Consider the following 13,902-nt stretch of genomic DNA (forward strand, 5'->3'; position numbering starts at 1 on the left):
ACATGAGGAAAAATTATAACAATTGAACATATAATTTCATTCAGAAAATCTCAATTTAGTGTCAACATTTAACATTTAGTGTCAACAATGACATGTCATTAAAGAAGAATGGAAATTCCATCACAATCAAAACCTCCAGAACAGAAACTACACTGAGAGTGTTTTAGTTAAATATGTTTTATAATTTCTTTTATGTATTGTAAGAATTTAGGCCACAAAGGTTGAGACATCTGTGATATCCAGGAAAGAAGAAACTGGCAATTAACTTAAGGTGGAAGTATAAGGAATGATAATTCATGTTTAATTCATGTTTAATTAGTAATTTAATTTGTGCCCTTTTATACCACCTGTGACTTATGTAACTTTAAAATTTAAATACAATCTTAATCTATTACATTATCTGAACATTAGTTTTAGTGGCAATATCAACTGAGACTGTTAAACTTACCTTTGGGTCTCTCTCTCTCTCTCTCTCTCTCTCTCTCTCTCTCTCTCTCTGTGTGTGTGTGTGTGTGTGTGTGTGTGTGTGTGTGTGTGTGTGTGTCTGCGCGTGTTTGCGTGTGTACACACGCGCAGACACACGTATCTCGCACACCTCCCACCTCCCACGTCCTCCGATGGGATCCCAGGGTAGTGGAAGACATCATCAGGCGGACCAGGAGGTTGCAGGAGCCGGCCGCGTCACCCCGTATGGGCGGCGCACTGAAGAGACGGAGGGTGTTTTCCAGCTTTAAAAGCACCGGAGCCGGCCCCTCTGACAAACCGCGCTGCGTCATCGACCTGGGGAGACTCTTGAATACTTTCATTGGGCTGAAGAGAGACAAACTCACCTCACCCACGGTCCCCTCAGCAGCTCCTACCTGCGCCGGTCTCCAGAGCCATTTGTACAACCAACCCTGTTCATTCGGAGCGCACGGTTCACCGCGCTGTGGTTCCAACTTGTACACTCGCTTTTCGTGAAATTCTTTCCGAACTATGCTTTTATTTAACGGTGTATGAAGTGAACCAATTCTTGCAGTGCTCTATCTTCGGTGAAGGTGTTGTTCATTACAGTCTCTCAGCCGGAGAAAGTTGCGCATCGCTTGTTGAATGCAGGATACCTTCTGCCTGAGCGTCAATTCCAAGTTCAGCTTTGGAGCAACAGTCGGTAAGGAGCGGGGACTCCAGCTTCTCACCTCTCTCGCCGCCGATATGAAGTCTGCAGAAGAAGGTAAAATATAACGCTTTAAGTTCGACTCGGTGCTTTAACGGGCGCTCAGATGTGAATACGCCGTCTTTGCTGTGCTCATTTGATTTTAAGGTGTGTTGCCGTTAGGTGCTGCAACTAATGCAAACTGATAGGGACCTTGTGCACTACTGTAAAGTCTGGGGAAGCATTTAGAATGAAGATATTACAGCTATTTTGTAAGATAATATGTAAATACAAAATTAAATAAATTCGCCTGTAAATAACTTAATTAATTGTCAGTATATTTCTATTTGGTCATTTTATGATTTCTAGTTATTACAGTTTAAAACCATATATTTTAAGGAAACATCCATATATAATCCTGTAATGTGACATATTATTTTGTAAATGTCACTAAATAAATTCCAGACACTTTGCACTTAATTCTTGCTTTACATGAGGATCAAATTAGCAGTCACTCAAGTATATTGCGTGGCATGCATCCTTTTTGCATCCACACCATTAGGTGTCTCCAGCTGGCCTCGCAGGTGCTTCTCATCATGTGCAATGAATGTTGATAGGGTTATGCTGCTGCTGTCTCCCTGGACTCCTCTCGATAAGAGGTTCATGTCAAATTCGAATACTAGGTATGAAATTAAAAATGATGGGGATTGTCGGATCTCCCAGTGCTCTGGGAGGCCAGAGGTCAGGCGTGAGCTGTAGAGCAGTGGTCAGGAGTTAGAAACGCTTCAGCATGCAGGATGATTCAGCCTGAGTTTGCCCCGTTTGTTTTTTTTGTTTGTTTGTTTTGTTTTTTTAGCTCTTTGATTCTGTATTTATGGCAGCAAAATTTGATTTGGTCCATCAGAAGTCATTAACTGTCTTGTCTTAATTCACACAGTCTTCCAGGGATGAAGTCAGTGGCTTTTTGTGCATTTTGGGAATTTCATTTTGTCTTTGAGGTTTCAGATGGTCGGGTACGGGCTGTATTATTATTCATTTCAGCCCCTCATTCCTAAGCCTTATAATTGGTAACAGACGTGTGTGTGTGTAAATTTGTGTGTGTGAGAGAGAGAGAGAGGGAGCAAAAGCTGGGTTGTGTGTATCCAGGGATGCCGGGTAGCTTGCTTGACAAGGAGACATGCTTAACCACACACAGCTTCAGCAGTACGCCGAGGGCTGCGTCATTATCACACATAAACTCAGATGCATAGACCCACCAGCACACAGGCACACACAGACACACTCCGCTGGTGTTTTGCCATAGCCCATAGTCAGCCATGTGCAATAAGTGGCCCCAGGGTTCTTAGTTCCACAGGCTGCAGATGACTTCTGTGGGCGACCACCTATCTCTCCCTGAGGTCCCGTCAGTCTGAGCCCAGCCTAGACCACAATCCCCGTGGATAAACCCATCCATTCTTTAGACATGCTGGTTTGGTTGTGGGGAGAGTGTGTTTTGATCATGATAGCATAATTGAGAAAAATTGTGGAGGACAGAAAGAGCACGCTATAATCTGTGTGATAGCCAGTGTTTTCAAATTAACTCTGCTTACACCACATTTTGAAGGCCCTGCAAACAATTGTAGAAGCATTGCCTTGAGTGCAAGAGTGAGTCATTTTATTTTTCTTTCATTTGTCTCACCCCACAAATTATGATCTGGTATAATTTTGTTAGTTCAGCAGTTTTGACGCTTGTGACCCGGAAAACCCTAAGTTTCAAGATCATGCAGCGCACAAGAGTGAAAGCCTCAGTGTGTTTGAGTGGGTGTTAGAAAAAGTGAGGTATGTTACAGCGTCGTGCACTGATCGCACACATGTTCAGAGAAATTAAAAAAAAAAAAAAACAGCTGCAACTCTAAGCAAAGTCATTCAGGCTTGAAGTAAAGAGGTGTGTCACAACGGGTGGAGTGGGCAGGAGATTATCATCTGTTCAGCAGAAGAGAGTAAACCAGAGGAGAAAAGCATCAGAGGAGGCTGAGCTGAAGGCATACTAGTTTTTTTATGTTAAAACTTAGTGTGTAATCACTGGGGTGGAGATGAGTTTCCTGCATAAACAGCAAGATTTTGATTTCAGCTATGTGTCTGAATCCAGCCAAGGTGACCAGAGTGAACCTGAGAGAGGTGGGTACTGAAGGGCAATGCAGGGTTTGTTGTCTATATTCATGCATCATGGAGAAAATGGCTTAAGTGAGTGTTTTTTGGAGTTTAAAAGATGTAAAAGGTTGTGATACTTTAAAAAAAGACGACTTAAAAAATAAAAATTGAATTAGCTTTCTTGAGTCTCTGTTCTGTAAATGTTTAACAGTTTTTTAAAGGGAGGAGCAAGATCTCAGATTGGCTTTTCTATGTTAAGCTTGGTTATTATCTGCTGGCCACTTTAAAAAGATTCTGAGCCTCACTGAACTTAGGATATTAAACTTGACGCAGGTCGTATAATCACCTTTGAAAATAGATTCTCAAACTAAATTTAGACTTCCTACCCACGTATTATGTGGTGTGTGACAGATTCATCATTTCATGTGATGCACAGCGTTGTGGTTTACAAATATAGCACACTGCATCAAGGGGAATGCCCTTCACTGAGTTTCAGACTGAATGGTATTCGTTCTATGACCACTTTTACCCTTATTGACATTATCAATAAAAGGCAGACGTGAGGTTTACAACTGTTGACACAGCAGCCAGCTGCTACTAGGCTAACTGAAGTGGCATACCTGCTGGGGCTATATGTGCTTCCACTGACTGAGCTTGTGTGTCAATGCACTTGTCTGCCTAAGATTTCCTTGTGTGCTTGCTTGTGCGTGCCCTTTGTTTGTGTGTGTGCCACGGTGCATCTGTGTGTAACGCTGCAGCAAACTCTCTTTGACTTAATCACAAGCTCAGAGCGATGCGAGAGTGCTGTCAGTTTTCCACAGGGGAGGGCCTAATTCACTCAGTGAGTGATGCAATCAATCAAATAAAGCATCCATCAGCGCTGCTGGAGGAATTCCTGTAGAGTACATATGACAGCAGGGCGTGCCAGATAGAGCCTTAGATGAACTGATCAAACAAACAGAGTGGCTGTGCAACTCGCGACTACACAGCAACCACATACAGTAACGGCTTTGACAAGATTGCTAAGCTTGTCCAGATGTTTATAAGGAAGGGAGGTAGCCAGTTGCTGCGAGACATTTTGGTGAGAGTTGTGTAGGGGTTTTGTTCTAAAGTGTCACCAGAGTTAATCACCACCATATTTAATGACCACCATAATGTAATGGCCCTGGACATTTGCATTGGCATGCAGTCATGAACTACACTTCTCTACAGTTAAAATATATTTGTTTGTTTTTTTCAGATGCATACAGCTACACACCAAACGTCAGCCTGTCCCTTCCACTGGGCATGGGAAACCCCTGTCTGGCCACCCAGTACCACACCTTACAGTCCAGCCCAGTCATCTCAGTTTCTTCTTGCCACCAGACAAACTACAGCCTCCAAAATGATAACCATGCAGCTTCCAGCTATTACTTGCCCCATGGCCTGAGACCCAATGGGGCTCCAGCCTTGGAAAGCCCCCGTATTGAGATCACCGCCTACAGCCAGTACCCTGAGGATAAGGTAGAGGAGAGCAACAGTGAGGACCACATCATCAGAAGAGGCGTTAACTCCATCGTCACTCTGACACTACCTAGTGTAGACGGCTACCGTGATCCCACCTGCCTCAGCCCTGCGAGTAGCATCTCCTCACGCAGCTGTAACTCCGAGGCGTCCTCCTACGAGTCTGGCTTCTACAACTATGACAACTCCCCACAGAACTCCCCCTGGCAGTCTCCCTGCGTTTCTCCTAGGGGTTCATCCTCGCTTCTGTCCTGCCCACATGCCAGTGGCCCTGCAGGTTCCCCTCACCATTCGCCCTCCACCTCCCCTCAGATAGGAGCCATGGCTGAGGAAGGCTGGCCAGCTCAACCTCGCGGCTCCAGGCCCAACTCCCCTTCCTGCAGTGGAGGCAACGGCGGAGGTGGGGGAATAGGGAAGAGAAAATACAGCTTCAACGGTGCCCCCTACCATCAGACATCCTGCTCACCAAACCAGTCTCCTACGCCCTCTCCGCATGGCTCCCCCAGGGTCAGCGTCACAGATGAGAACTGGCTCGCCAACACCAACCAGTACACCAACTCTGCCATAGTAGCCGCCATCAACGCTCTAACCACAGATGGAGTGATAGACATGGGGGAGGGAATCCCAATCAAGACACGGAAGACAATGCTGGACCACTCACCCTCCATGAGCCTGAAGGTGGAGCCTGGTGGCGAGGAGCTGGGTCCCGATGGGGAGCTCTGCCATGAGGACTACCCCTCCCGACTGGCCCTCAAGAAGGAGAACTTCTGCGGAGGGTTCCTGGACGTGCCCCAGCATCCGTACTCCTGGTCTAAACCCAAGCCTTACCTCAGGTAAGTGGAGCTGCTCTGGCTTCTGTTTTGTCAAATAAACTCAGCAGTCCTTTACCAAGGTTACTCATATGAATCCACAAAGATGACTGGACCAGTCAATGTAAAACCAGCCCAGCAGGATTGTCTCTAAACTGCTGTGAGAAGACAATGAAGCAAAAAGACGATTACTTATTTAGACAAATTTATGGTTTCAAACATTCGGCCTAAGGACTACTTTTTTCCAGACAGGGAAAAGGAAACACAATTCACCCAACAGCGCCACTACTGTACTCTGCTGTTGTCTTTTTCCATATTTAGTTTTATTTATTTATTGTAAGGACAAGATTGTTTTAGTTTTTAATCTTCAAAGGCCGTATCAAACGGCAGAAATCCAAAAGTTGCATGCTCTTCACTTCCAAAAGCACTCTCTTTGAAGATCAAAACTATTTCATAAATCATATTTCACAGGGAGGAGTTGCCCAGCATGTGTGTGCACCACTGTTGCTGTAGAAACTTCCACACAAACATACGCACACAGTCACACACACGCATACACATACATATCCATGCGCACAGCTATGTCATTGATTTTTTTACTTTTGAACAAGGTAAGTTTTTTCAATTTCAATTGTGTCCCTCGTGGCATTTTTTTTCACTCTTTCCTGTCAGAAATCAAGTGTTTGATTAAGATAGTGAGCAACAGGAAGTAATGGTGACAGGCATGGCTGAAGGGGAAGCAGTCTGTGGGTTAATCAGGCGGCTCGCTGCTCTGGCCTGCCGCGCCATCAGCCCATCTCTTTCTGTGGAGCTAACGTGATGTCATGCTCTGACTGGGCAGATAAAGCCCTGCAGTGGGAAATCAGTTCGTTTTGGGTCAACAAACAGCCTGCAAAGTTCCACATAGATGCCAGAGATTGGTTTCAGTTGAGCCACCCTTCAGGTCAGGGGTTTGCTTTTACCAGGCATCCGGCGCGGAGAAATATTGTCTTGCACATGTTTGTTTTGGTTTAGATATCTCTACGGTCTTCACAGGGGAAGCTCTGAGTCTACATCTCGAGAACAATGATGTTAAGGGAGGCCAGCTGTAGCTCTGAGAAAGAGATATCACGCTCCAAGGCAGGGTGTGCTGCTGACTTTATTCCATTTGTTCCACTGTTCCAACTCCATCGTCTGCACTACAAGTGCAGTTGTGTTTTATAATTTTACAGTTATCAGTTTGGGATGGATAATAATTGTATCAACGGATAAGCTGATTTGCAGTTTCTCTGAGATTTGTTTTTGTGCCCTAGAAATGTCTTTCCTCCTACTGTCACTTTCTTAACTCCTCCTGTGTCTGTTTCCACCTGTCACACCATAATAAAAAACACACTGCTCTCTAACCAGGGCACATTCGTCTCTCATTTACTTTTCATAGAAAGGGCCACTAATTATTACCCAGGCCCAAGGAATTACACGCGTCAGCGAATGACTTTAATTGATTAGATTATAGACCATGATGAAATGGAGAAGGCTCAAGCCAGGATTACACTTAAGTGTCCTAATTTGAAGCTAATTTGAAGCGAGTTTAGAAATTTTTCATTCAGACTTCCTTGGCAGTGATTGAACCGTGGAAAAACCTTTGGCAAATCAAATGTGACTTCAGCTGTAAGAATACAGTAGGATATAGTAAAGTAAAGAAAAACGGAAAGAGCAATTATTCTCCATGTTTTTGTTCCAAGCCAACTGGAAATGTTAAGCACATCACTTCATGTTTTTTAAGGAAAGAATAACCAAACCATGAGTGTGAATCCTTCATGGACTAGATAAAAGTCAATTCACTATTATATCAATCAGTGGCAGGGGGGGTGCTTATCCTAATAATAAGCAATGTGTCGTGTTGTTCCAGCCCATCCCTGCCAGCTCTTGACTGGCAGCTTCCATCGTGCTCCGGCCCGTACAACCTACAGATCGAGGTGCAGCCAAAGTCCCACCACAGGGCTCACTATGAGACTGAAGGCAGCCGAGGGGCCGTGAAGGCGCTCTCTGGAGGACACCCTGTAGTGCAGGTATGTCACTGACAATATATGCACAGACAGCAATTGTATACTGAGTCAAACCTATGAGACCTACTGTGCAAATTTTAGAGACAAAGTTAGCTTTGTGTGTCGAAACTGTGTAATAATTTGCTGTCATTACAGCATAAGTGGTAACAAGCAGACAAGTGCGTGCTGATTACCAGCTCTTTTTTTTTTTTGTGTCCAACAATAAGCTTGTGACACGGACGTTTGGCTGTCGCAGACTTTATGACAGCATGTAGTCCCAGAGCAAAGTCAGCACAGCTATGAAATTTCTTTCACAGGTCTAGACTTTGATGTTTTTTCATTTTTGTTTCTCTTTATTTTTGACCTTTGAATTATACAGTTTTCTTTCAAAGCATTAAAAGTCTTACTGCTCCTTCTGGAGAAATAATATTAGACTCATATCAGATAATATTATAATATTACAATATTACAGATACATTATTGCTGCAAACATGTTGAACTAGATTTTAAAAGCCCTCAAGCCTTTGTTCTAACTGCTGTGCAGTATATCCACACCACAGTCTGTGTTTCTGTATATGCTTGTATGCTGTGTTATTAATGTTCCCTGATGCTGGGAGTCAATCTGCTGCTGCAAAAGGTTGCTCTGACCAGCAGCAATGCATGCTGACTCAATTAGTATAGAACAGGACCATCGCCTCTCACTATTGTACTTGGCGAACACTTAAAGAGCACACGTCAGTCTCACCAGCAGCACAGCACAGAGCTCCTTTCTCCGCTACACTGTCATCACACTGCGCTGACATCTTAGTTTGCTCAAGGCGGAGAATTAGTGACGTGTGCATGTCCTTAAGGTTGAGGATAAATTGAATACAGTCAGTTCAAACTAAAACTGTGTTTAAACTAATAATAACAGTTTATTCACTGGTGAAAGTTTTGTTAAAGGACGAATTCAAAGATGTATCATGAAAAATGGCAGCCAATGCAAACACTGCACACAGAGAAAACCTTTTTTTCTTTTTGTGGACCTGTACAGGTTGGTGTTGGTGTTCTATCCTTGCCACACACTTTGCATTAGACGTTGTTAGCGTCACAGCTGTTTTGTAAATAGATGCTGTCAACACATCCCGGTCTGCTCAGAGTCAAACACACTTGACAGCAGTTGACCAACTTGGTGTTATAAACAGGTCTGTCAGCCCTCAGGTTTTCTCTGTAAATACAGGTAATTATTCCCCTTCATTACAAACCTTTGTATATCAACATGCGGGTGAATCAACATTTTACCCTCGCGCCTCCCGATGATGCTCGCCAGACTCAGCCTGCCATGCACAGCTGCAGCAGGTGAGACTGGTTTTGATTTAGCTTACGCCACTTTCTGACTCACTCTGGGGGTGAGGGTGAAAAGTCATGAGTCAGCGTCCAGTGTATCTTACACATACACAGTGTTGTCCAGGTTTAGACTGATGACTCTGGTTGTTTATTTCACACCGTGCAGGCACCAATTTATTGCTTTGTGGGAATGTTTTCAAGTCTTGCTCTGTATGTGAAGCAATTATCAGTGAGTAGTAGTCACAGAGAAAATATGATGACAGCTGCTTTGCCGTCACACCTCCCCCTTACTGGCATAACTTAAATTTTACTCTTACTTTTTGGTGTGGAGTGATTTATTCTTCTGATGTTGCATGTGCAGTCAGTTGGGATATCTGGAGGGTTTCATAACAGGGAAACCACTGGAAGCATAAAAGATAAATCTATAAAGATTGGGCAATTGTGTACATGCTAGAGGGTAAAGTAGCTGTAGACAGAATAGAATGTAGTGTATCTTCAAGGCGTTTTTGCACACTGTGAGTACAAGATTTCTCACATCTGAGTGTCTTACCCCTTATCACTATCTTAGTCTTTGTTTTAGTGTTGTGTGAAATTGTGTTGCTGTAGCCTAATCTTGGAGGACAGGGTATGCTGTAGTCCCCAGTGCCCTGTGGTAATGAGTGGCAGGCGCTGGATGGGTGAGGTGCAGTCAAGGAGAATGAGTCAATAATGACACGGGGGCATGGGTGTAGGAAGAAGCTAAGAGAGAGTGTGTGTGTGTGTGCGTGTGTGTGTGCGTGTGTGCGTGTGTGTTTGTGCTTAACACTGGATCGAGTAGAGAGAAAGAGAGAGAAGGGGCAGAGGGAGTCACCAGGCAGCTGGGGCTTGGCTCAGCTGCCCCTGGAGATGCTCTGTATCCTGCTGATTAGGGCCTGTGTGGCCCTGAGGTTGGCTGAGCATGGCGGTGGTGGGGGTGTTGAGGCAGGGGTGGTGGCGGATAGGATTCAGAATCCAAGCGCCCATCGGACGCCACCTTCCCTTTCCATGCACCGGTGCCTCCCTCCCTCCCTGGGGGGCCTGAGGATGTCGTTCCCTGTGAACCATTCATCCTTCAACCATCTCCCAAACCCACAGCAGCAGGCCTCCCTCGGTTGAAGCCCAGTCATCCACAGCTCTATTGTTTTTTTTAGCTCATGGATGATCAGACACGCGCAATGAGTGATGGTGACATGTGTGTTGGAAAGCAGCTCTGGATGAAGAAATAGCAAGATGAAAAACATGAAGGGATACACTGTTTCTAAAGCTTGCCATGTCCCCCAGAGAGACAGCAACTGACAGATAGTCAAACCAAAATACTCAACTGTTCATTTACTGCTGTTGTCTTGTTATTCGGTAACAAGCAGAGGTGTTTTCCTGACATAAACACATGAAAGTTTAGCATTTCTAAGGTCTGACATCATCCTTAGCTGCAGTAGATCAACCACAACACATTCAGCACAGGATGGAGAGCTTGTGGGATGGGTGCGCGGGGAGAACGGAGTGTCTAAACTCCAGCCGCACAGCAGTGAAAACCTCCAGATTATGGGTTACCTCGACTCATTACCCCTCGACTGCTCGGACCAGCTCTCTGCACTTCCTGTTCCAAATCTCATTCATTTATTCTGGACTCGCACTCCATCCCTCCCTCTCCTCCTTCACATCCGCAGCCTTTTAACTTACTCGCTCATGATTGGTTCACTGTGTGACCCCCGTGGCTGCTTTTCCACTTTATTTACTGCAGCAGACCACAGCGCCATTAAGGGGATCTAGGGTACTCTATCGGCTCCTCTCACACTGTTCCAGACGCTCCCCTCTCCCACCACAGCTATGCCAAACTGTCTACAGGATGATTTTCGTAGCCGTGCTCAGGAAAACCTACAACCTGGTCTAACTTCACTAAGAATACTGCAGTGGCATTGATTGATGGCTTTTTCCAGAGGAGAGCAGTGGGGAAAAAAGTGGAATTGTGCCGAATTATTTTCATTGAGAGTATAGTAACCGAGGATGTGACCCGGCTCTGATCTAATATGTGGGTTCAGCTGAAGATGTTACAAATACTTTCAGGTTCAGACTCAGTCAGGAAACACACAGACATCCGCCAGGCCCATGGTAACAGCAGACAACAACACCTGTGGAGTATTAAAGCTATCGCCCAGCACGCAGCGCAGTCCTGCATATGGCTAGTTCATATAGGATAATGACTGGCCTATAGGGCTTCCCCTCTCACACATACACAAACTCTCACCCACTCTCTCATTAAGTCTAAAGCAGCAACAGACATGGTGTAATTTCAGCAGGATGTGGCCATCATCCCTATTAACGTGTGCGTGACTTAATACCCATCTCCGTTCCCTTGCAACTGCATGTAATGCACATCAAATTTGCAGTATGTTTCCGCCACGACGACATGAAAGACCTTGGTAAACATGTGCTCGGTTCTTCGCATGTGCAGTTTCACCTTGGGATCCGGTCCTTGCTGGCTGCGTAATGTCTCAAAGAAAAGCCCTGATCTACAGCACCCTATACTGTAGCTGCTAATTGCTCATTAAATCTACTGCCGCCTCTTGTTTGATATTCAAAAGGCTTGGTGTACCCTGTAGTGCTGTTAGAGCTTAGTCAGGGCTATTATTCATTGCCCAAAGGGGTAGTTATGCCACTCTTAAATTGTGGTTCTCCATCGGCGGGGCTTCCCTTACACTGGTATTGGGCTACCACTAATTACCAGTTAATAACAAGTGGAAAAAAACTGAGCGAAATGTGCATCGTTTTCACCAGTTTGAGGTGATAACCAGACAGCCCACAGATTTATGAGGTAAGACACCGGTGGTAGCATTGCTACTGGGGGGGGCACAGCAGTTGTGCGTGCATCATCTGACTCAGATTCTCTGTAGGTTTGGGAGATATTTCTAATGGCAGACTGTTCTGGTAAGAAAGCCATTCTTTTTATATGGAATTTGGACCCTCACTGGTCTAGACATGGGGTAGTGCTTGAAACGGTGCCCTCAATGACATAACACTAAAGTACTAGGTTCAACAAAAACTTTGAGGGATATAGCTGTTTGGTTGCTTATAAAAGGAGCTGCATTAGGAGCCATGGAAACGCAGCACATTAAAGGATTGCATATGTTGCCTTATGCATTCAGTATGAGGCACTGGAGACATTAGCAGGGCAGGAGGGTGATAGCGTAAAGTCTGGAAGGAGAGACAACTTGGATGAGTGTACATTTAATTGGGTACAGCAAAGGCTGGCTGTGTGACTGTCAGCACTTGACAGAGAGAGGGGAGCGTGATAATGGGAAAAAGCCTGAATCTGCTGTTGTAGTTCTCCTCCCCTGCTTCAGTCACTCCCCCCACCCCCCCGCCTCCTCTGCTGCTTCCAGTCGTCTTCGCCTTCTCCTCTCCCCAATTCTCTGCGCCACGTGGACTTCTACGAGTCATGACATTTCTCCAGGCAGTGATGAAATCACTGCAGAGGGATAGAAGGCAGCCCACTGCAGGCCTGTGGAGTGTATTCACACTCAATTTCTAGCCCGGCCAGACATATCTAATTTACCAGCAAGTCATTATTAAACATTACATGCTCAAATCCTTTCTTTGAACTACTGAGGCGCCAGGTGCAGGCAGCATTGAGAATGTCACTATTGCTGAAGAGAATGAGGGATAAAATGTGTACATAAATATGTATATATGTATCTATTTGCATGTCTGTTTAGAGGTGAAACTTAAATTATCACTGTTGATTTTCATTGCAAAAGAAAAAATGAAATGTATATACATTAAAAAATTGGGGACTTAAATTTTCTGTATTGATGATGGATCTGCAGTGGTCCAAAGGCCACAGGGAGATAAATGGTGGAAAGTGGTTGGGATGTGCCCTCCTCTCCCCTTTTTTTAGCTCCCTCTTCCACATCATCACAACTGACCCAGACAATACAGCTGCATACAATTACACAATTAATGCATCAGCTGCCCTATTCACAATGTTTTACTTGAGACTCAGCTATCAAAAATGGGTCGTGCAACAGTGGCTTGCAGTGGGAGGTGTAAATGGATCTTGCTGACACAGTGGCAGAAGTTGGCACCCTGAGACAGCTTCAAATCAAGCCTGGATTCAAACTTGGTTTCGATTATCTCAAAATAAATATACAGTACGTGTGCCAGATAGGCTGCAGCTAGAGAAGCTCATCTGGTCAAAATTAGTGGCTTTCTGGTCCAACCTCGCAGGCAGCATTTGACACAAATACAAAACTGAGGTCACAGGTGTGTGTGAAGCCTCTGTCGTCGGCCCACACTAAAAGTTTACGACACTATCTCGACTTTTTCCCCCCCAGTTTATTTCCCTTTTGAGAATAAAATGAAGAAGTAGGTTTTGCGCTCTGCTTGTGGTGTGCATTTGAGTGAGCATCACAGCAGTTTAGCAGAAGCCGGCGGGGGGGGGGGGGGGCTTTAGGAGAGGGTCAGGGGAGCACATATGGTAAAGGAATCGAGGGAGGTTGCCCAGGGGGGACCAGACCGCCTTTCTTTGCTGCTGGGAAGACCAGCGTCACTAAGAGGACTACCTGACCTCATTAATCACTTCCTCTCCTCCATGAGGTCACTACGGCTTTGAGTGAGGACACCACCGTCATCGTGCGCTACCGCAAGACGAGTGAAGGGATGAAGACCCCCCCCCCCCCCTCCCCCTTGCCTCTCTTTCGGGCCCCCCTTACAGCCACGTGGCGGCTGAGGTAATGGTTGGAGGTCACTGTGAAATCCAAAGAAGTCTACCAAGGCAAAAGTGACAGACGACACTGCTTTGTAGCACGGCTGCCTGCGTTTTATTAAATCATAAGGAAACTTCATGCAATTTAACGCTCCGGTGTTTCAGATTTGTACCTCATGCTCCGCCATAGCCATCTCAAGAGTCAATACGCACGTAACTGGTAGCATGTGTGGCTATGGATAATTACCACTGGTGACA

The 13,902-nt window shown here is 45.2% G+C and overlaps 1 protein-coding gene across 2 annotated transcripts in view; it reads left to right on the plus strand.

The window, feature by feature from the left end:
• Positions 1-745: 745 nt before the first annotated feature.
• Positions 746-13,902, plus strand: part of LOC121186528 (nuclear factor of activated T-cells, cytoplasmic 1-like) — a 59,675-nt gene continuing 46,518 nt past the window's right edge. The window contains exons 1-3 of one of the 2 annotated variants that reach the window (XM_041045280.1): positions 746-1,210; positions 4,503-5,598; positions 7,463-7,622. In XM_041045280.1, the coding sequence (XP_040901214.1) occupies positions 1,090-1,210; positions 4,503-5,598; positions 7,463-7,622 (1,377 nt within the window). In that variant the 5' untranslated portion in view covers positions 746-1,089. Of the gene's footprint in view, positions 1,211-3,161; positions 3,290-4,502; positions 5,599-7,462; positions 7,623-13,902 lie in introns of those variants that run through there. The other variant, XM_041045281.1, reaches the window with a different exon arrangement.

This window comes from Toxotes jaculatrix, chromosome 8 (genome assembly GCF_017976425.1).
Source record: "Toxotes jaculatrix isolate fToxJac2 chromosome 8, fToxJac2.pri, whole genome shotgun sequence".
In the NCBI taxonomy this organism is placed as follows: domain Eukaryota; kingdom Metazoa; phylum Chordata; class Actinopteri; family Toxotidae; genus Toxotes; species Toxotes jaculatrix.